At 40.5% G+C, this 24022-nt stretch overlaps 2 protein-coding genes across 2 annotated transcripts; both read right to left on the reverse strand.

The window, feature by feature from the left end:
* Positions 1–12378: 12378 nt before the first annotated feature.
* Positions 12379–13503, reverse strand: LOC110701861. Its single transcript, XM_021879470.1, has one exon. The coding sequence runs from the start codon at positions 13501–13503 to the stop codon at positions 12379–12381; it is 1125 nt and encodes a 374-aa protein (XP_021735162.1).
* Positions 13504–13614: 111 nt separating this feature from the next.
* On the reverse strand, positions 13615–14937 carry LOC110701862. Its single transcript, XM_021879471.1, has 2 exons — positions 14031–14937; positions 13615–13871 (listed from the first exon to the last, which is right to left on the reverse strand). Exons 1-2 carry the CDS (start codon positions 14935–14937, stop codon positions 13615–13617), a joined length of 1164 nt encoding a protein of 387 aa, XP_021735163.1.
* Between the last annotated feature and the right edge of the window lie 9085 nt (positions 14938–24022).

Raw genomic sequence — 24022 nt, forward strand, 5'->3', positions numbered from 1 at the left:
CAGCTAATGACTGTCGGTCGGCCAGAAGAGTTACGACCCCAGCCAGCCGGCAGTCACCAGGATATAGTGCTTGACCCCGATCAACCAGGTCGGACAGTTAGTGTAGGCACTATAGTTGTGGGTGTGCTTGGGGATGAGTTAATTCAAAAGTTCAAAGATGTATTTGCATTTGATGTTGGCGAGATGCCAGGTATAAGTCCTAACCTGGCCGTGCATAAATTGGCTGTAAACCCGGCCGTTAAATCTGTCCGCCAGAAGAAAAGGAATCATGGAGAAGAGAGGAATCAGGCGGCCGCAGCAGAAGTCAAGAAGCTTCTAGACGCCGGTTCCATTCGGCAATGTTATTACACAGAATGGGTGGCCAATGTGGTCCTTGTGAAGAAGCCGAATGGAACTTGGAGAATGTGTGTGGATTACACCGATCTAAACAAGGAATGCCCTAAAGATAGCTTTCCCCTGCCCAAAATCGCCCCCTGGTTGATTCGACGGTCGGGCATGCCCTGATGAGTTTTATGGACGCATACTCCGGATTCCATCAAATTCCATTATGGGAAAAAGACCGGGAGAAAACAGCGTTCGTGACTGAGCAGGGGCTGTATTGTTACAAAGTTATGCCATTCGGCCTTAAGAATGCCCCAGCTACCTTTCAACGAGTTGTTAATACAGTCTTCAGAGATCAGCTCGGCCGGAATATGGAGGCGTACATTGATGACATGATTGTCAAGTCAAAAGAGCCGGCCGACCATCTGAAGGATCTACGAGAAACTCTTACCGAACTCAGGCGGCATAAGATGATGTTAAATCCAAAGAAATGTGTCTTTGGTGTTGAGTCCGGTAAATTTCTCGGATTTTTAATTGATCAACGTGGAATTGAGGCCAACCCTGAAAAAATCCAAGCTGTCATGGACATGAAATCACCAAGGACAATTAAAGAAGTCCAAAGATTGACCGGCTTTTTGGCCGCACTTGGTAGATTTCTGTCAAGATCAGGGGATAAGTGCTGCTATTTCTTTCAAACCATAAAAAAGAAAGCCATGTTTGAGTGGACAGAGGAGGCCGAGGAAGCATTCGTACAGTTAAAAGGCCATCTACATACATTGCCTCGACTTGTCAGTCCACTTAAGAGCGAGAAGCTATTTATCTATCTTGCCATCTCAGAACACTCCTTAAGTGCAGTCCTACTTGCTGAACGGGACGGCCGCCAGATCCCTGTCTACTTTATTAGCCACGTACTTCATAACGCCGAGCTAAGGTACCCCCCTATTGAAAAATTTGGCTTGGCATTATACATGGCATCGAAAAAGCTGCTGCCATACTTCTTGGCACATTCAATTGTGGTCTACACAAACCAACCTCTGAAGAAGCCATTTACAACTTTAGAGGCAAGCGGCCGTATGCTTAAATGGGCCTTGGAAATGAGAGGTTTTGACATTGCATTTGAGCCAAGGAAAGCAATTAAGGGGCAAGCCTTTGCTGATTTTTTAGCAGAAATGACTCGGCCAGATCTTCAGACGGCCGGAGACCAAATCTGGAAAGTGTTCGTGGATGGTAGTGCGACAGCTACTGGCTGTGGAGCAGGTGTTATATGTCAGTCTCCTGAGGGAGATAAGTTTGAGTATGCTCTAAGATTCCAGTTTCAAGCCTCTAATAATGAGGCCGAGTACGAAGCCCTCTTGGCCGGCCTTAGAATGTGTAAGGCGGCAGGAGCGACCAAAAATTGATGTATGCTCGGACTCCCTACTTGTAGTCGGCCAGGTGAATGGAGACTTCGACGCGAGGGAGCCGACAATGATAAAGTACTTGAAGATTGTAAAAGAGGAGGCTAAGAGCCTAGATCATTTTACTCTACAGCAGGTCCCTCGTTCGTCCAATCATCAGGCGGACGCCCTCTCTAAGTTCGCATCCTCAGCATCATGTGATACTCCCAGGTCAGTGTTTTGGGAAGTGAAAGAAAAGAGGAGTATTGACGCTGAACCAGTACACGCCATTGATAGAAGCTCCACTTGGATGGACGGGATCATATCTTACCTAAAGGACGGATTACTCCCGACCGATCCTAAAGAGAGCTGGCTGATGAAAAAGAGAGCGGCCTGGTTTGAAATTAAGTAAGGAGAGTTGTTCAAAAAGGCATTTGTAAAGCCGTACCTGAATTGCATCACTCCTGAGAAAGGGCATGATGTCTTGGATGATCTTCACCAGGGGCAGTGCGGTTCTCACATTAGAGGACGAGCTTTGGCTGAAAAGGCTGACCGCCTGAGTTACTACTGGCCGAGCTTAAAGTCGGACGCAATGGAAATGGTAAAGAAGTGTGACAAGTGCCAGAGGTTCGCAACATTAATTCACCGACCCGCCAACAGTCTTTCGGCCATCAGTAGTCCGCTTCCCTTTGCCAAATGGGGGATGGACATTTTAGGACCGTACACACCAGCGTCCGGCCAGAGGCGGTATGTGTTTGTAGCAGTAGACTACTTCACAAAATGGGTAGAGGCCGAGGCCGTCCGGGGCATCAAATGGACGGATGTTTCAGCTTTCATATGGAAGAGTATCATTACACGCTTTGGCGTTCCTCAGTCTATGGTGTTTGACAACGGACCTCAGTTCGAAACGCCTCAACTCAAAGAATGGTTGGAAGACCAAGGCATAACTCATTGCTTTGCTTCAGTCGGCCGTCCACAAGCAAATGGTCAGGTAGAGGCATACAACAAATTGATCTCCAATGGAATTAAGCGCAAGCTTGAAAGAGCAGGCGACTTATGGGCTGATGAGTTAGTTAATGTGTTGTGGTCCATACGAACCACGGACAAGAGTTCCACAGGAGAAACTCCCTTCTTCTTAGTCTAGGTGCCGAGGCGGTCCTTCCAATTGAAATGTATGAGCCCACCCTTAGGGTGATTCTATATGATGAAGCGGCCAATTGGGAACCCATAAAGACCGCCCTAGACTTCCTTCCTGAAGCTAGGGGCAACGCGGCGCTTAGACACAAAATCTATCGTCTTCGGATGACAAGGGCATACAGTCGTCGAGTGTCAAAGCGACCGAAAAAATTGGGAGATCTGGTCCTAAGGAAGATGGAGGTTGTGGGACGAGCAAATGAGGATGGCAAGCTGACCCCAAATTGGGAAGGGTTGTATCGAGTCAGGGAAGAGGTCCGAGATGGGACTTACCGTCTTGAAGCCATGAACGGCCGACCCATCCCGCGAACATGGAACACTGACAATCTGAAGAAATATTATGTTTAATTACTTAGCCAAAAGCTGTGTATACAGCTAGGTCTGTTGACCGAGCAATGTAAGCCGTACGGCCACGACAATGTAATTTTGACAAATTAATGAAAAAGTCAAACATTGATATAATTATTTTTCCATTTAATTTATGCTTATTTGCACAGTCATGACTTATACTGATAGGCCGCGTGAAATTTGCAAGTAGGTTGCTTGCAACATAGCAACTCGGTCGCAGAACAAAAGTAAATTAAATAAAATAAGAATGGGCAACTTGATCCCAAGTCATACGAATGCGTCCGCCCTTAATTAAGGCGGGCGGAAAAGGTAAGGTACCCTGTGAAACCCATATAATGGGGAAAGGGCATACCTAGGCATTCCAGCCCAGCCAAACATGAAAATTTAAGTTGAGATCATACTTGGAATTTTCTGAGTGCGTCCGAGTGATAGTTTCAACGGACAAACTCACATAAAGCCAATTGAACGACCAATTAATTAATGTGTTGATTCGTCGTATCACCTAGTCCAAGGGCAATCATTATTATGATTTGATTAACTTGGTAGAAGTCATACCACTAAAGGTATAAATTCTACCAAGTCAATCAAACCACCCAAATTATGGACTAGGCGAACGCCGAATAAAGGGGCATACCCCCCAATTGTACGAAGATACAAAATACGCATACATAAAATCGCTCAAACGTGAAAAAATATGCGTACGAAAATGCAAAAACTTAAGTGTAAAATTTGCAAAGTATGAAGCAAAACCTGAAAGCTGAATTAATAAAAGGACTGCTCAAAAGGCGGTAAAATATCTTACATAAAACCACTCGAAAAGGCGGTTGAAAAAGTCAAGAAAAATATACATAAATAGAACTTAAAGACAAAAAGCTGAAAGTCAGGGGGCGGCCGGGGTCGAAGCTGGGATGGGATCCTGAGAAGCTGCAGGAGAAGCGTCCTCAGCTGGCACCTCTTTGCTCTCTGCTTCACCATCATGGCCGGCCGCCACTTCATTTTCCTCATCCTCTGAGGTTGTTAGTGTGGCGTCCAGCTCTGGAGAAGGTTGTCCAGCCTTCTTAGCGTCTTCCCTGAGGCAGACGAAGTAGAGGCGCTTAGTGAAGCGCTCTTGAAAATAGGCAGCCTCCCCTTCGTCCACCGTGAGCTCGAACGCCTCGAAGAAGTGGCTCTTCAGCCTATCCTCAGCGTTTTGCTCAATGCGGACGACCTCGTCTGCGCTAGGGGCCCGAGGCGTCTTCAGCTAGAGAGTCAAGTCCTCAACAGATTTCTTCAAGGTCTCCACCTCGGCCCTAAGTGCGTCCGCCTCGTCTAGGGATTCTTTCAAATGCTTTTGGGCCAAGGACACCTCACTTCTGAGCTTCTCTGAAGCCTCAAATCCCTCCTTCCAGCGTTGGCCGTCCAAGAGGGCCTGATCCCTCTCCTGCCTCATAGTGTCCCTGACTATGGCCTCTTGTTCGAGGGCCTTACCCAGTCTCACCAAGTCCTCCGCCTGCCGCGCGGCCTTGTCGGACAGCGCGTTGATATGGGTATCAAAATATCGGCGCTAGATGGTCGCTTCCCCAATAACAACGTCCTGGGCCTTCTGGACATTTTCCCAGGCACGCTTCAGCCTTTCGTTTTCTTTTTCCTTCCATTCAAGAAAGGCGGTCAGCCGCAAGAAAAGCTGCGCACAAGAAAAACAGGGTAAATGTGTTAGCCAAGAAAGAGTAAAAAAAAATTGACTAAGTGCATTTGAGGGGAAAAGTTACCTCGGCGCTGCAATTGATCATGGGGCCGAGAAAGCCCTCATGTATCCCCCGCAGCTTATCTCGCTGCTCAGTAGGGACGGCCCGGGCCATGGCTTCCCGCATAGCCTTTTTGTCCGCTCTAGTAAGGGACTGGTCGGGCGTCTTCATGTGTAGCTCCTCTGCAATATATGTATGCGGACGCAAAGAGTTTAATGTAAGCTCAGTAAAAAAGAGAAGATACAAAATTTGAAATCCAAAGTTACTTGGACTGACCGTCAGAGAAGCTTGGAGGGATAGGAAGGTTGAAAGTGAATGACGGGGACGGCGCAAGCTGGCGCCCATTATCCTCTTCCCCCGTCCGGCCAGGCTGATCGCCGGCCGACTGACTAGCATCAAGCCAATCAGATTCATTGACTCTTTGGACGGGCAGAGTCACTTCTGGCCCGGTCGGTTTTGTCGGGGTCGACTTACCCCTATTGTCCGATTTCTCGGACCTAACATGACCCGGCATGGCGGCCGGATCTATGGACTTAGAGGCCCCGCTATCACTCAGCCGGGGTTGTTCTCCTTTGGACTGCTTAGAGGCAGTTTGCGACGTCGTCTTGGTCGCAGAAGTGGATGTGGTCTTGGACGCGACCGTCTTCCTTTGTTTGGACGCCTTGCCGTCCTGATCCGTCTTGGACGTAGGGGATGACTGCTTCCGTTTGGACCGAGGGGTTAGAGTGGCCAGCTATAGAGGCAAAAGTTAGTAAAAAGAGAGCAAGATAATATAATTGGTAGGCCGTGCCAAGTAAGGAAGAAGAACTCTTCCGTAATGCATACACGGACGAAAAGAAGAAATTAAGATGGGTTTACTTACTCCTTTAGATTTCTCGTATAGCTTCTGGCGAGCCTTGTACCGAGCCAAGTCAATCTCGGTCATGTTGACCTCCCCTTTCTGCTCTGGGTCAAGCATCTTGTACGCCTCAGCTAAAAGAGAAAAGGAAAAAGTGTTAGAAAATTTTTCAAGTTCAAATAATCTGTGTATGTGTAAGAATATGTGTCCATGCGTCCACCTTGGGGCAGGTTCTTGTACAGCCCATAGGCGGACATGAATGTGGGATCCCGTAGCCAGCTCGATGAAGGGACCCAGTTACTTAGAACGCGCTCAGTTTTGCCGTTCCTTTTCACCCGCTTGACTTTGAAATATTCAAGCTGGTACTCCTTGCTGGGGTGGACAGGTGGCTTATCAGGCTTGAGGTCCCCGCGTCCAAGTTGAATTGGCTCAGCATTGAACCGATTCATCCGCAAGTTGAATTCAACATCCTTGGTTTTGATGCGGTAGAATCGGTGCTTCCAGTCACGCCACTTAGAGACGCGGTCCACCACCATCATGTAGTCTCTAGTGGTGCTCAAGATGAACCAGCCGTCCGTATCCGCGTCCAGCTTAGTCAGTGAGTGCATCTCACAAAAAACTGCGAAGTCCGGCTTGAAGCCTTTGCAGATGCAAATCACTAAGTACCCAAAAATATTCAACCAGCTGTTTGGCATCAGCTGGAAGAGAGCTATGTCATACTCGTCCAAGATTGTGCGGACGAAAGGATGGAGGGGGAAGCGCAGTCCAACGTCTAAGGCCGCCATGTAAACGCTAAAGGACTTTCTTGGAGGCTGGATCTCAAATCCCTCCCCAAGATGGAGGAATGCCTTGTATTCCTCAAATTTGTAGTTCAGGTAGCCCAAGGTTGTGCTACCCACCGTACAGGCGAACGGATCCTTGAAGTTGTCAATATTGGCAACATCCTCCTCGTTCACCTCTTCACCTTCAGCGGCCACTGCGTTGCCCTCGACCGCATTCTCAATCTCGTCCTCATCTCGCTGAGGAACGCTCCCAAACTCGAAAGACAGCACTCTGTCCAGATCAGCTGCCTCCGCTGAGCTACGGCTCCTAGAACTATGGCCGCCTCGGGGAGAGACAATATCTTCAAGCGGCCTTTTGCCTTTATCTTTGGCACCGGCCGCCTGACTTCCCGTAGGAGGTGCTCTGCGAGGGGGCAGGTCAGACGGTTCGTTAATTGAAACCCCCGTTCTTGGTCTGTCCGACCTGCCATATCGAAGATAGAGTTCTGAGGGAGTGGGGATGGACGTATCAGCGTCCGCCCGAGAAGAAGAAGGAGGCCCTTCACAGAGTAGCAACTTGGCCCCATCCATGACCGAGCTGGCATATTGGGGGAACCTCAGCCCCGGAGTTCGCCCGGACGTTCCCCCCGCAGTAGAAGCGCCTTGAGCTCTTTGGCGCTCCTCGAACGAGGAAGTTACTTCCACGGCCGAGCAGTAAGTGCCCGTGGAAGTGGTCGTAGGAGTGGTAGAAGGGGTCTCTAAGTCAGCCCTATTAGGGTCATAGGGAGGCCTAGGATGTACCAGACTTCCGTCTGGATTTCTGGCCGCATGACGATCGTGCGTTTTGTTCGACTGCAGGGACAGAGAAGAATGGGTGGATGTGAGTTGGTACGCACTAGAAATGAACCCTCTCCATGAAGGAGACAACTCGTCTTCGTCCTCTCTAGACTCCTCAGTCCCATACGAACGGCCGGCCTCATGAGGAGAAACGGACGAAGCCGAGTGTTGAGCCAGCTTTTAAATAAACAAAGAAATAAAAATGCAAGGAAAAGAAAACAGGCGGCCTACCTCTGTACGTGTTGAAAACTTGGAAGCTCTTGAAGATTCAAAGGAAAACATACTTTCTCTCTCTAGAAGCTCTGACTTCTCTCTAGAAAATGTAAAGTTCCAAAGTGTCAAAATGAAGTCAAAACCCTTGTATATATAGGGAAAATTTATGAGGGTAAGAGAGTAAATTCATCTTTCCCGCCTAACACAGCTGAACGGTTACAATTTGAAAATGTGACCTAGAATTTGGAGGGACAAGGAGCAACTCCGTTAAATTAAGCGGAAAAGAGGATGACCTAATAAACGGCGCGTCCAAAGGGAAGTTGGCAGAGCTAAAGCTCTCTCCGCAGTGGCAAGACGGCCGCATCTCCCAAAAGAAAGACGGTCTATCTTCGTCCAGGGAAGTTGGCAGAGCTAAAGCCCTCTCCACGATGGCAAGACGGCCGCATCTCCCAAAACAAAGACGGCCTATCTCCGTCCGTGCCATTTGTATAGACAGGTGTTCACTCTAAAATTGTCAGGCGGACGGAAAACTGACAAAACCATAATACACTTGTACGCACCAAGGCTATTTGAGGTCAGAGGAGTCGGCCTGTAAGCGTACGAGTCACTCCCTCTGAGGGGCAAATGTTGTGGGTAAAAATACCCCGTATACGTGGACAAATCCCATAGTGACACGTGGCCCAGTTATAGGGTGACACGTGTCACCACGAGAAGATGCCACGTAATTCAGAGCCCTTAAGGCCGCAGGCCAGTCTCGTCGCGACACGTGGCCCAGTCATAGGGTGACACGTGTCGTCATGAGAAGATGTCATGTGTTAAGGGCATTTGTTCCCTTAATAATCAACATGCCAGAAAACCCTAACAACATCAGGGCCCAAATCCCGAGAGATATCAATGAAAGCCGCAAAGCGGCGCCCCCAGAGTAGCACGTGGCATTCACTGATTGCGCAGCCAATCACGTCACGCAAATCTAGGGTATAAACCCTACAGAGGGGCACGAGTCCCACCCCTATAAATACCCCAATCATTTATGATGGGAGGGGGATGAAGACATTGACAAACAACAGAGCATTAAATAGCTCCACCTTCTCTCTACTTTTTCTCTCTAGCCTTTTCCGTTCTGATCACTGACTTGATCGTCGGAGGCGAATATTCCGTTGATCGGAATATTCATTGTTTTGCAGGTTGGACCGTCTCGTTGCCTAAAGAGCGTGACCAGTATCCCAAGAAATCCAAAAAACACCCGAAACAATAACGATAACAAAATTCTAATCATAATAAAATAATCATCATCAAAATAATAATAATCATAAATTATAACAATTATAATCATAATCATGTTCATGTTAATATTAAAGCATAATAAAAATAACAAGATCCTAGGCATGATACTAACAAGATTAATAACAAACCCTAGCATGTCACTAAGCAATAAAAATCAAATATTTAGCCCTAACATGATACTAACAATCATAAATATTAGGAATAAAATAGGAAGCATCGTAACAATCATATTTAATATTAAAATTACCCTAGACATGATACTAGGAATATCATAATAACAATCTAAACATGATTTCTACATCATAATATCAATTAAAAACCATTAAAGCACTTACTTTGATGATTTGTACCTCTTTCTAATAACAAAATACACACGTTAGTAACTTCAAGGAAAATAATAATTAAAACAATTAAATTAAATAATTGAAATAGAGATTTGGGACCAAACCCTCAGAAATTAAACCTTTCACGTCTAGGGCGAAGGAAACTTCGAATATGGCTAGGTGTATCTAAATCTTGCGAATGCGGAATTTTGTATTTGAGAAAAGGCTAGTTTAGAAAAAGAGAGAGAGAGAATAATCAAGAAAATCTTGATGAGAGTTCGTGAATGAAAACGGATTTTTTACGACGTTATTTATAGAGAAAATCAGCCAAAAAGATAAAATATCAAAACAGAGCACTTGGCGCACGTAAAACAAGATTGGCGCACCTAAAACAGAGCTGGCGCCAACACCAGCTTATTGAAGCCAGGCGCTAATGGCTGGCGCCAGGCCTGGTTCCAGGCGCTGATTTCATAAATTCACGCGTTTTTGTTTTTATCATATCTTTTGATCCGGAAGTCCAAATAAGGCATATAATATGTCGTTGAAAAAGCTCTTAAAGTCTAATTTCCAACCCAATTAGAATAAGATTAAAATATTTTGTATATAAAAAGATATGAACAAAATATTGGAAGGGTATCAGTTTTGGATAAAGTTTCATGTCTCATTCATATCTTTTTCGTTATAACTCGGATTTAATATTATAATATATCATTGGAAAGATAATTTCAAGATCTATCCAACCATATAAAATTTGGATTAGTATTATGAGGCACGAAAATAAAATCTGAATATATTCCACTTCGTACAAAACAAGGATTCTTAAAAGGAGTAGTTTTATTCAATTTCAAACTCTTTAAAACATAATTATCAATCCTAACTCCATTAGGATTTAAAGGAACCTCCTAGAGTATTCTAAAAGACTATAATCAATCCTAATAGCTTTAGGAATGATAATTAATGATAGGACCTCCTCTAGATCATTGGGCCGCATATAAAAACCAAATCGGGCCCAGTTTAGTATTTTGGCCATAACTTCCTCGATATTCATCAGAATTGGGCTTATAATATATCGTCGGAAAGGTCTTTTCAAACCCCATCCAACTACACCATTATTGGATCCTTATCATGGACCAACCAAACTGGATTGACTATTTTATTAAAATAAGTTTTTAAAAACAGAGAGAAGAGAAAAGAATTAAAACTATCCGCAACACTAAACTTTCCACACTTTCACTTCATTCGATTATGATTCGACGTGAAAGGTACTCATCACCGGGTTTGGTTTTGGGGAGACACAAATGGGTGTCTACAGTGTCGAACTCTGTTATAATGGCGGTGCACTAGTGGAGAAGATGTGACAATAGTATGTTGTGGTGTAGAAGTAGCTGATATAGGTGTTATAAGGGGTGGCGGAGGGGAAGGGGGATGAATAGAAGGAGGAGGAGTACAAAGTGTAGGTGTTATAGTAGGAGCAGGAGTACGTAAGGGAGGGCACATAATAGGTGAAGGAGTACGAAGTGTAGGTCTCACAGTAGGAACAGGAGTGCGTAAGGGAGGCCGCACAATAGGAGAGGGTGCACGAAATGCAAGTGAAGTTTAACCACCATGATGAGGTGGTGGTCTGATCGGTTGAGTGTGCACAGAAGAAGAAGAAGAAGAAGAAGAAGAAGAAGATGACACTTGAGGTTGCTCAATAAGGCGTGAATGTCCAACCCTAGATAAGCTCTGGCCACAAAATGTAGTAAGACTTCGTATGGTCTCTATGGAAAAAGGTAAAGCCTTGTCTGCAGGCAAACCAGAAATGGTCTCTGTAGCTCTACATAGCCTCGTGTGCATTTCAGCAACTGCATGAGCCTACATTAAACATCCAATGTCAGTACAATGAATTAGACAATTAAACAATTACATTGAAATAAAAATGAAATGAAGTTCATACGAGTAAGAGGTCGGAGGTGGATGGCTGGTAATGATTCGGTGGACGAGACTGTGAAGGCGGAGTAGTAATAAGCCTGGTGATACGACGATACCAAGCTAGGTACTCTGTCATAACCGGTGACGAAGATTCGGTAAACGGATTACCCTGAACAACCAATGCCTCTCGTTGTCTCCATTCTTGCACATGTGTGGAATGTCGAGACTCCTAGTTACTCTGTCCCCTCCGATCCTTCTTGTGTAGAGCATCACCTGTGTCAAATCCTTGTGGGATCGATTGCTCTAACCCGAACTGACGCATGACTCTATCTGGTAAATATAACTCAACGACATCAAAGCAAATTAATGGGGATCGTGTACGCCAAATATGAGTATTAGAACGACAAATCTCTGGTAGTCGCTCCATCACAGCCTCGGTATATGGCTGCCAAACCATTTGTTTCACAACACATGATTGTTATTAGTAATAAATTGGCATAACTATAATACGTGAATTTTAACAAAAAAAGAGATATTGAACAACTTATTGTACCTGGTCCTCACGCTGATGGTCAAAAGCATCTCGATAATATGGAAGTCCAGATGTTGTATGTGCACACGAAAGGTGTACACGAAGCCAACTGTAAATTACATAATTAAATTACTTATTTATTAAATTCCATCTTTTAAAAAAAAAGTCAAACAATACACTACCTGCACGCAAGGGAGTCAACACCTCGCACATGTTGTGTCCCTAAAATGTCTCCCTCCTCTTGAAGGTCCTCCTGAGGTGGGTCACGAGCCCCCCGTATGTAGGGTCGGCCAATGCAAATGTGCTCCCACGACCACAACTGCACGAGGATGAGTGCACCCCCAATCTGACATGCTCCTCTATGACATGCTCGACACAACTAACGATACAAAAAAGCAAGAGTTGCACTCCCCCAACTGTAGGTCGAAGCTGTCTCCCAATCTTTGAGTAATGGGAGATAGTTGAGTGACACAGCGTCGCCACTCTTATCGGAGAAGAGGATGGATCCCATTAGAGCTAAAATGTAAGCTCGACTATATTGCTGAATCACCATGTCATCCGCTCCTTCTGGTACCACCGAGAAATGTCGTCTCAGCCACATTAACTTTAATTATGTTAGCATGTGTGAGGAAAAAATAATAATAAGGCATGAATAAATAATAAAATCATAAAAGTAATAAGCATGTATAACGCAATTCAACAATAACTAGGCAGCCTTACCCAGATGATCCAACACTACTAGTAACTGTGGGACATGTCTTTTTGTTATGTCCTTGTCGTCGACAAACACTACATGCCTTCTTGACAATATAGGGACGCTCATCCATTTCATTGCGAATTCTAGTTGAACTTCGACCTGGGCCTCTTTTTAGATCCGGATTAGCTAAAACTATTGGTCCATTATATGGGGTCCAATGACAAGGATCAGGAACAGGAAAGAAACATTTCGAGTATGAAAGTCTATATTCGGTTGTCTTGAAAGAAGAGTCAACAAACTCAAAATGTGAAAGGCTTCGTTGTCGATAAACTGCTAGTACATGAGAGCATGGAAACTTGTATATTTTCAACTTTTCACAAGTACAGGTCTTCCAAAACAAATTCACAGTATGAGTTTTCCCTCCTTTACCCGCCTTTCTACTCCCACGACCAGTAGCAACTTGATACAACCCTACGTCAAAATCATAACCTTCAACCCGATGATACATAGCTTTCTCCATGTTGGCCTCTATTGTCTTTGTTGCCTTCTCAGAAAACTCATGGCCATCATCAAGCCTCTTTTTACCCCTACTACGTCTAGTTTCGAAGTAGGAGTTAACTCGATGGAAGGTCATTTGTACTAAGGCGGTTATCGGTAGACATCGAGCCCCTTTCAAGACCCCGTTAAAAACTTCTGACATGTTAGTAGTTTTCACGCCAAATCTAAAACCACCATCATGGTGGATGGACCACTTATGGTATAGAATCTCCATCAAGTAACGAAAAGCCTCAACATTCAAGCCAGCGATTCTACCCATAAAGTAATCAAACTTATGTTTCTGCCTTGCATCGGCCGCTTTCCCAAAAAGGTTCTTCACAACAATAATTTTAAATTTGTTGTTCACATTGGAAGCTAAGTGTCGGGTGCAATATTTGTGGTACGCATAAGGCTGCTCCCAACCACTACCAACTTCTTCCATTGCTGCTAAGATCCCAGCATGCCTATCAAATATGACACAAAGCCCTTCCCTATCAATGACCCTAGCTCTAATACAAGCCATGAACCAAGACCAACTATCATTGTTTTCTCCTTCGACAACAGCAAATGCAATGGGAAATAGTTGAAAATTGGCATCAGTTCCCATAGCAATAAGTAGAGATCCTTTGAATTTTCCATATAAATGAGTCCCATCGATGGTGATGAGGGGCCTACAATGACGAAATCCTTCAATTGATGGCCTAAACGACCAAAAAACTCATTGGAAAAAATAAATCACTTGATTTGTAGTCAGTATTAGCTTCCACTCAACCACGGTCCCAGGATTTGATTCCCTCAATGCTTGCATGAACTTAGGCAACTCTTGATATGAACTCTCCCAATCCCCATAAATGACTTTTATTGCCTTTTCCTTTGCAAGCCATGCTCTCTTGTATGTTATCGAAAACTTAAACTTCTCTTTCAAAAGTTGCACTATTGTCTTGATTTTCAATGAAGGGTCAACACGAATGACATCTAAAAGAGAATTGCAAACAAAGTCAGAAGTAAGTAGTTTATGAGCCACCGAGTCAATGTCACCAACACAATTACTTGCATGAGGGTCGTTGTACCGAACAATTTTGAAAGTGGGAAGTGCTGGATCTTTTACTCCTCAAAGCCTCCACGAGCAACTACATTGCGGTTTCCTCTTACACTCAACAACATATTTCTCTGACTCTGACTCAACAACTCGAATTGTTTGATTTCTAGCAATTGAGTACGACTTCACAACATCCTTCAATTGCTGCAATGAGTTAAACTGTTGTCCAACCTCAAATTCTCCATCGGTATTGTATATCTCATTTCTCACCCAAGTCATCCAAGAGTTATTCAAAAGTGGATCAACTTGTGGCACTTCATTGAAATCTTGTGTGGGAGCACTTTCTTTGATCTCTTTATCACGAGCTTCTATTATATCTTCATCATCATCTTCGTCAGTATCATTCATCTCAACGTCTCCAAAAACATCAACATTGTTTGGGTCAAGAGAATCAAGAATGCCTTGTTGTTGTGTGCTTGTTGAGGCTCCAACGGTTGGTGATGATGTTGGAGACCTAATCTCCGAAAGATGTTCAGTGACATATTGATCGTCAACAAGCATTCTTGTGAATGACCCCATCCCCACACTTTGATAAGTAAGGGGAATAAGTTTCTCCATGCTATAAGAGGAATCCATTTCAAGAGAGGAACCAATATCAGTTTGCACAACTGATTGCTTTGGAACTTGTTCAATGTACAATTGCATTGCAACAGAAGATGTTTGAGTCATAGCAATCCACATAGCTTTAATAGCATTATCGTCATTCAAAGGAATTGCGACATATGCCCCACTCATAGGATACCTCATAACCACCTTCAACTCCACAAATCTAGGATCAATACTCAACTCCTCATATACCTTGGTCAAAACTTGTGAATATGTCATCTCTGGATTAACAAAAATAAATTTTTGATTTCCTCCTCTATAAGCTACATCACCTTCTTTCTGAATAATTTCCCCACTCCAATAGCAATAAAGAGGATAGTTTTTTGGTACCTCCATATTTTGTTCTAGATAACAACGGAATTATTCAAAGGCATTAGTTTTGCAATGTAATATTTGATAACAACATAATTAGTACAATTATTCTAAATATAAATAATAAACAATTTAACTTGGGATTTCTTATTAAACACTATTAAAATTGCAGCGGAAGAGAATTTGGAACTTTCTACTCTACCATTTCCCACTTTTGTCATTACAGTACAATAAGGAATTATATCTACTAGAGCATTATGTATCCCTTTCATGAATTAGTTCATAAAACATTGCTTTAAGCCTTTAACCTTCTTTGCTCCATGTCTATTTTGTGCTAACATAAACTCCATCCAGACTATTAGCTTAGCATACACTTTAGAATTGACAAGCCACAAAACTAACTCATCTCAAATCAACAACTACTTTTTTTTAGAGAAAAGGAGACTTATATTAATACTAAATCATCCACCACAAGTTTGATAGTGCTGCTATAGCAGCTACAACAAAACCAAATAACTAGTTCACCAAGGAAAAACACATAGTTCAAATCAACAACTACAACTTACAGGTTTGTTTTCTTCTTCCATAAAGTGACTAAAAACAACAATAGAATATGAAACAAACAAAAGTCAATGGTCCCAACAAATTAAAACAATATGATATTATATAGGTACAAAAGTATGTATTTAAGTAGTATGCATATGGTCCCATGTTGTAATTGATAGAGGTTGCTAGTATACATACTCTAACAATGATTAATATTAAATTAACAACACTAATCTACAAATAAGAACACCCAACCCAAGACTAATTCAAACTATTATTCCCCATTAATCACAATACCCATTGCGTTTTTCTAACATCAATGCTACCTCAATTGAAAAAGAAAACAGTAGCAGCAAAAAAGTTCAATAATTTCTAACTTCAACACTAAAACTACCCAAAGTAATCACAAATTGTCAAACACTATGAATATAGCATAGATTAACAATAAAACAACAAATAAGTTTGATAATTGAATTAAAATAAAATTAAAGCATTCAAAGTAATTCAACTGCCTAAATTGTAACACCCCAATAATTCTCCCTCTTCCAAACCACTTACTTTAAATAAAAATAGAGGAGAACCATTGGCATGTTACCGCCACGTGTTAAAACGTTAAGGCTTTATCAAAGTATTGCAGCGGAAATCCAATTAAATATTAAAATAATATAATTTAGAAAACCAATAAGTCAAAGCTTACAAATTGGAACCATAAAGGCCCTTATTAAAACCAAACCAATATTCAAAATCCCAAAACATAATTAAAATAGTAAAACATAAATAAGTTCAACACAAAGAACGAATACTCTCAATCACACCAATCCCTTGACAATGCGTATGCCAAATCCCCGAACTTCACATCATCAAGCTAACCTGTGCAATACTGCTCTCCAATAATACAAGTGTAATAATTGGATCATCACAGGGTCATTGAAAGGCAAAGGCCATGACCAAAAGAAAACACACAAAAGCACGCAATCAGCAAAGCTGAGTACATACAAGCTACAACGTACCAAACCTAGCATGCTCAACCAATTAAAGTAAATAAACATACAACACGAATTCATTAATAAAGACTCCACACTTAAACAATTCAATCGACTAAACATACTTGCTAATCAATTCCAAACACTTGACTCTTTATATTTAATTTAATTAATTTAATTTGGAGTAAGCAATAGACGAGGTTGTCCAATACACCAAATCATTTTGGTCCCAAATGACCATTTAAAATAAAAGTTTAGCGCAATGCAAGAATGGGTGCGACTCCATTCTCACAAAGTTAGTCTAGGATCCCATCTAAATTTCATTATAAAATAAAATGTAAATACAAAAAGAAAAGAGGACATGTTGATCAAACAAGCTTCGGAAAGCCACGGGCTACCACCGTGTACCCCAACCCATAATTGTCAATACTCCAGAAGTGCACGCTTTCCAGAGTTTTATTGCTCATCCATGTTTCACTTTACGTGATTACAATTTTAATTGATAGCCGACTCAATCAAATAGGCCATACATAAAAACCATACATCAATTTACTTTTAATCTTATTTAGAACAAGGGTGATCACATCACAAATTGACTTTTAATTTCATTAAACTTCCAAATTATCCAAATTGTTGAACATAGTCAACTCATCTAGCCATTTCGGCTTAATCCACCTTTACTCAACATACTAACAATTCATGATTGAGTAATAAAATAAATAACAACCTTGTGGAATAATTAATAAATTCACTCCACTTAAACCATTCAATTTCAATCCTTTAATAATTCAAATGTGGTTAACAAACCGATCTAATAAAAATATGCTTGTATCAACATTCCATACAAACAATTAATCCAATATAATTCAACATGTTTGCATCCATAATTCCATACAAACATAATCCATTCACCAAAGCATGTCTCATAAACATAAGCACGTGAATTAATTAAATGTATAACCAAACAATTTTCATCCAAGTGTTCTCTAATCATGAAACTAAGTTCTTTTCTTTGGTACCTAAACATGATACTACTTACAACGAAGTAGACATGTACATACCTCGTATAAACAATTCTTTGTGCCACTTTTAATCACTTAAAAGTCTCCTAAGGAATAATCACCTCCTAGAAAACAACCAACAACAATAAATTAATACTTAACCAAATTTCCAGCATTATAATTTAGATTAAAACTCCTTAAAACTTCATTAAAACATGTTTTTATGCTTAATTAATCAACAGAAATACAATAGGAATAAAAGTCCCAAAGTAATTGCTCATTAGAGCCCTAAAATCCCAATTTAAATAAGGAAATTTTCACATTTGCTACCACTAAAAACACCACGCTTCATATTTGCTACCTGTTAAAAAAAAAAATTATTTTACTACCACCTAAAACAGAGTTTGTTAAAAATCACTACCACATGCCTTATTCTGTTACTATTTCCATTAGTGGGCCCACTCCACCGTTTAGCCACCCCTCCAACCACCTTGCAGCCACCCCTCCTCGTCACTGCCACCCCTCACCTCCCCCCTCCCCCTGCCGGCGCCGGCGTCGTCGCGCGAACCCACCCCCTCCCTTTCCCCTACCCTATGCGCATCCAATCCCTCTTTCCCTTTCCCGTTCTTGAGCTCCGACCCCCACCCCGAACGAAAACCACCCCCTTTCCCCTTCCCTCCACCGGAAATCGACCCCCCTCCCCTGATTCCCCCACCGAAATCGACCCCCTCCCCTTCCCTTACCCTTTTCGGCCGTCCCTAACCCTAAACCACCACCCCAAAACCACCCTAAACGAATTTTAGGGTTTCGATTGTGGTGGTTTTGGGGTGGTTTTCGTTTAGGGTGGTTTTAGGGTGGTGGTTTAGGGTTAAAGACGGCCGAAAAGGGTAGGGAAAGGGGAGGGGGTCGATTTCGGTGGGGGAATCAGGGGAGGGGGGCCGATTTCCGGTGGAGGGAAGGGGAAAGGGGGTTACGGTGGTGTTGGTATGGGTTTTGGGGGTTACGGTGGCGGTGGTGGTCTGGGTTTGGGGGTGTCGGCTTAGGATTAGGATTGTCAATTTTGGGTGGGGAAAAGGGAGGGGGTGAGGCCGCCGGCGCCGACCGAATCTTTAGGCAACGGCCGCCGGAAGGGGGGAGGGGGAGGGGGAGGGTGGCAGATTAGGGGAGGGAAAGGGTGGCAGATTAGGGGAGGGGTGGGTGGGGTTGCTGGTTTTCTTTATTTTTTTTTAAATTTTTCTTTTTTTTTTAAAATAAACTTAACGGAAATCCTAACGGATTCCGTTAAGTGGTAGTGATTTTTAACAAAGTCTGATTTAGTTGGTAGCAAAGTGAAAAAAAAAAATTAAATAGGTAGCAAATCTGAAGCGAGGCGTTTTAGGTGGTAGCAAATGTGAAAATTTCCTTTAAATAAATTGAAACCCTAGGTTTTAAAATTATAAAATCTGAAAATTATAACAACAATTATAATCTGAAATTATTAGTTTAAAACATCAAAAACATGATTTTGATACTAAAAATATAAACTTTATACTATAAAATCAAAACCCAAAACTAATTAATCAAACATTAAGCATAAATGCAACAAAGGAGAGAGAGAAGGGCAACCACGAGGGTGGTTGGGCTGGTGAGCCGGCAGGGTCGCCGGCGGCGGCGGCAGGGGAGGTGTGCCGGAGGTGGCTGGGCGGCAGTGGTGGTGAGTGAGGATTTCCTCACGTGAAGGAGGAGGAAAGGGAAAGAAGAAAAAAAAAGAAAAAAAAAGAAAAAGGAAAAAGAAGGGAAAAAAATAAAAGAAAAGAAAAATAAAGGGAAAATAAGATAAATAAAATAAAGAGAAGAGAGTTTACTAACCTTTTTTGTGTGTTGAAAAATTTGGGGATGTATGGGGTATTTATAGGAGAAAGAGTGGTGTAGGGTAAGTAGTAAAATTGGGCCTCAAAATTAATGGGTCAATTAAGTAAGTAAAGTGGGTTAGGTTTATTTGTTGGACATAAATTATAGAATGAAGGTATGTATAAAAATTTGTACCAAAATAATTTTCAACCCAAAATTAAAAATTGAAACTTTTGAAATTAAATTCCGGAAAAAATACAAATAAATATTATAAATAATATATAATTTCATTTATAATATATTTTAAAAATATATGAACATACCAAAATTCAGAAACAATTGAGCGTTGAAGACAATTCAGAATCTGAAACTCGGCGTCGGCGATTTGCGGTGGTGGGTACGGAGATGGCGGCGGTAGCGGCGGTTGGGGTCCCTCTGAACTTCAATTCGCAAATGGTTGTTCAAACTTTTATTTTTTTTATTTTTCGTGACTTGTTTACTGGAGGAAGTAAAAAGTAATTTTGTTTAACAAAACTTACTTTATACAAAACCGCTACTTCAAGTAGCGGTTTATTGATAAAATAACTGCTACTTCAAGTAGCGGTTTTAAATTAGAAACCGCTACTTCAAGTAGCGGTTTTCTAATAAACCCGTAAAAAAAATTAATTTCTCTGAACCGGTGACGTGGACAGTACGGTGGGAATAACAAAAAAAGGGACTGTATTTAGGGAATTGGAGTTTTTCCCAACATTATTGTGGGCAAGAGCTCGTGAAATCGTTGGGAATGGTGGCAAGGGGTTGACGGTTGAAGTGGTGGCATTAGATCTACAGGTGGTGGGATTGAGTGTTATGATGACAAGGGGGTTGGTGGGTGTTGAAATTGGTGTTAAAGAGGTTGATGGGTGGTTGAAATGGTGGTGGTGGAATGATGACCTCACGGGTGGTGGGGCTGCTCCGATCCATCTTTGGAGTGGAGAAGATAATGAACATGTGAAAGGAGGAGAGAGAATATTAGTTGGAAAGTTTGAGGTTAAAATAGACAATTTACAACACAAATATTACCCAAAATAGAAATGTGTCGTCAACTAAAAAAAATCCTAAAAAGGAATACATGTCAATTAAATAAAACGGAGATAGTATGTGCTTAGATCAGAATACTTGCAACCCAAAAAATGCCGCAGGTTGCTACTTAATATAAAATGTACGACAATGATAAGAGTAAGTTAATAGTACAATATTATGCGTGATTTCAAAAAAAAATAGTACAATATTACAGTAAGTTTAACCTTATTTTCTTAATTATTTGATAATTATCTTGAATATCTTCAAAAAGCATACTCCCTCCTTATCTAAAAGAGAAGGTATTGGGTGCGGACTGCCGCACGAAAATTTGCTTGCGTCAGACTTGGCAGAGTAATATATTTCACTTGTTAGCTGATATGTTTTATGTGTTGGCTAATGTGTTTCATTTGTAGGCTAATATGGTTTTTATGTAGGCTAATATATTCATTTTGTTGGCTGATATGTTTTTTTTTATTTTTTATTTTTGATGTGTTCCTTTTGTTGGCTGATATCAAACATCAGTTGGTTGATATATTTCTTTAGTTGGATGATATCTTTATTATGTTGTTTGATATGTATATTTTAATTGTTGTCTTATATGTTTCATTTTGTTGGATGATATGTTTATTTTGTTGGCTTACCTGTTGCCTTGTTTTCTGATTTCATCCTTTTGCTGGCTGATATATATATGCTTCATTTATTGGCTTATATGTTCTTTCTGTTGGCTGATGAGTACCTTTTATTGGTTGATATATTCCTCTTGTTGGTTGATATGTATGTTTTATTTGCTGATATATTCCTTTTGTTAGTTTAATTTATACGTTTTTATTAATGTATGATATGTCCCTAATTTTCCTGATATCAGCATTAATTGGCTAATATATTCATTTTAATGGCTTATAAGCGTCATTATTTTAAAGTCATTTTCTCCTCACCACTCATGCAAGCATAACTCCCCTGTTTCCCAACAACCGCACAAATCAGCGGCAGCTCCCCAAATTCCCAACCAACAACACCACCACCGCTGCTCCCCAACTGCCGCCCAACCAGCCACCATCAACAAGCGTACTCCACCAGCATAGAACCGCCACTAATCACAACCACCGTCCACAACAACGAATCGTGCACTAGCGAATCACGACCTCCCCCGTGACCTGCACCAGCGAATCGCGACCGAATGAAGTACTCTATATTGATTGAAGAAGTGAAGATTGAAGAACCCTAACAATTTCGATAAAATATGGATTCTTCATGGCCTTTGTTCAATCAATTAAGGTCCGTGAGGTATGGTTTGATAATCCCGAATCTGAGTTTTCTTGATTCGATCTTTGATCAACGATTACTCCTTCGTTGCAATGGATTCAACGTATTTTTCCGGTAATGCTTTGAAGATCATTCAATTAGGGTTAATGTTGCGACACGAACTATTGGATGTGGACTGCTGCCGCACCCAATAATTTGCGTATCTAAAATAAGCGAAACATTTCCTTTGTATACATATGTCAATGCAAAACTTTGACTTATAATGGTCGTGTTTGGTGAATAGCTTAAAGCTAAAAGCTGAAGCTGATTGTGTTAGCTGATTTTGACTGGCTGATTGTATTAACTCATTTGATTAACTTATTTATTAGTTGATTGTTTAACAGTGTTTGGTAAATAGCTAATAGCTTAAAGTTGTTTGAGTATGTGAAATGACCAATATTCTAATTGTAGGGTAGGCTGTTTAGGTAAAATTTTAAATTAAATGGGGGTATTAGTGTCATTTCACCATAAATTAATGAATAAGCTAATTAAAAAATATCTTAAAATGAGCTTATTCAAAAAGAGCTTCTCTAGTGGAATAAGTTCTTTAAATAATTTAAGCTTTCCACTAAACATATTAATTAGCTTATTTAATAGTTAATAAGCTAATATTAATCAAATAAGCTAATTTTGCTTAAATAAGTTGTTTATCAAACACAACCAATATCTTAAATTATGCTAATTAATAAGGAACATTTGGCCACAACCGACGGGATCGTCTATTTCTTCTATTTCTTTGAATTGCAAGAATGAATCTACATTGCCTATACTTAAGAGCATTAAAATAAGATTTATAATGGAAAATCTAAATACATTAGCTTAAGGCATGCTAATGCTTATGTTAGGATAATCCACGAGAGTGTTTCTTTTTTTAATATAAAAAATAACTATAAATAGAAGAATCTATAATCTATTAACTATTACTAAAACAGAAGTTGTTAACATAACCATTATCCACGTGTCGCTTCCTCAATAAAAATTTCCCCGTCTAAATGCAATGATGATGTCATTTGTTTTGGGAAAGCTATCATATTTAACATTTTTAAAATTTAAACATTGGAAGCTTCTATATTACAACTAAAATCTATCAATTTATCGTAGGAAATTGAAACAATTTTAAATAGCACACCAATAAATGACCTCCTACATTGAACTATGAACTAGACAACTTGAACAGATACTGTATCATAATTTAGATTAAAATAAAAAAATTTAAAATTACAAAATATACGTAATTTTTATTTATATTCATGTATAATAGCTATTTTTTTTTAAAAATGTACAAATAAAAAATAGGCTTTATATAAACGTGCATTGCACGGGTTCTAACCTAGTTATAACTTAAGAAAAAACTGCTTACATCACATGTGTACACATGTCATTTTATCATTAAAAAATTTCCCTCCAATTTTCTTATGACATCATCATTTTTTTTCTTCCTATTTGTCTTTCGAAATTCAAGATTGGAAAACATAATTCTTAAAAATAAATAAAAGTGTGAACCTCAATTAATCAAAAACATATTAATGATTTTTCTCTTTTCAAAAACCCTTATTTTGTGGTTAATTATTTTACGGTCCCTTATTGATTTTTTTAAAAAATTCTAATTAAATCGTGCATCGCACGAGTACTGATCTAGTCATATAACATTTGAAAGAGAAGTCAAATCAAACTAGCATATACAAAAATTTCCTAAAAAAAGCATATAAAAATTAAATTAAATACAGAGTAATATTATATTGGTGCAAATTCACGATCATTCTCTCACTGATTGATGCTGAGTATAACTTTTCTATGAAAGGGTACAATCTTTTAATTTATTGAAGTTTTGAAATTGAACAAAAGTTGATGCAATAATTGATTCTTGATGTATAATTGACCTCTATTGCAACACCCTCAAATACTCTCCTCAAAGTTAAGTACTCCGTTTAAAGTAGCAATAATATGAGAAAGTCAATCAATTTATATCATCATGAATGTCAATTAATACATCACTTAAGTAGTTTATCATCTAAAACTAAAATTATCTTTTACATTAGGCAAATTTTTCAAAATAAAACTTTTAAATGCACCATTTTGCGAAAAAAAAACCTTTTTAAAGCTTTATCGTAAAAGAAAACCTGAAGCTAATTTTTTTTTTTTTTTTTTTTTTTTTTTTTAAGACAACCTGCACCTCTAATCTACTTAATTAAGCTCTAATTTTTTTCCTATCACCCTATAACTCTCACTTAGCCATTTAATATGTAAATTAAATTATATAAAAAAAAATCCATAAACCACCAACCTCACCAGCAGCGGCCTCCATCTCCCTTTTCCCCCTCCCTTGGCAGCAGCCCTCCTCCCCCTAACCGAGCCGCCGCCCTGAACCACTAGTCAACCCCTCTC

This window comes from Chenopodium quinoa, unplaced genomic scaffold (genome assembly GCF_001683475.1).
Source record: "Chenopodium quinoa cultivar QQ74 unplaced genomic scaffold, ASM168347v1, whole genome shotgun sequence".
Lineage (NCBI taxonomy): Eukaryota > Viridiplantae > Streptophyta > Magnoliopsida > Caryophyllales > Amaranthaceae > Chenopodium > Chenopodium quinoa.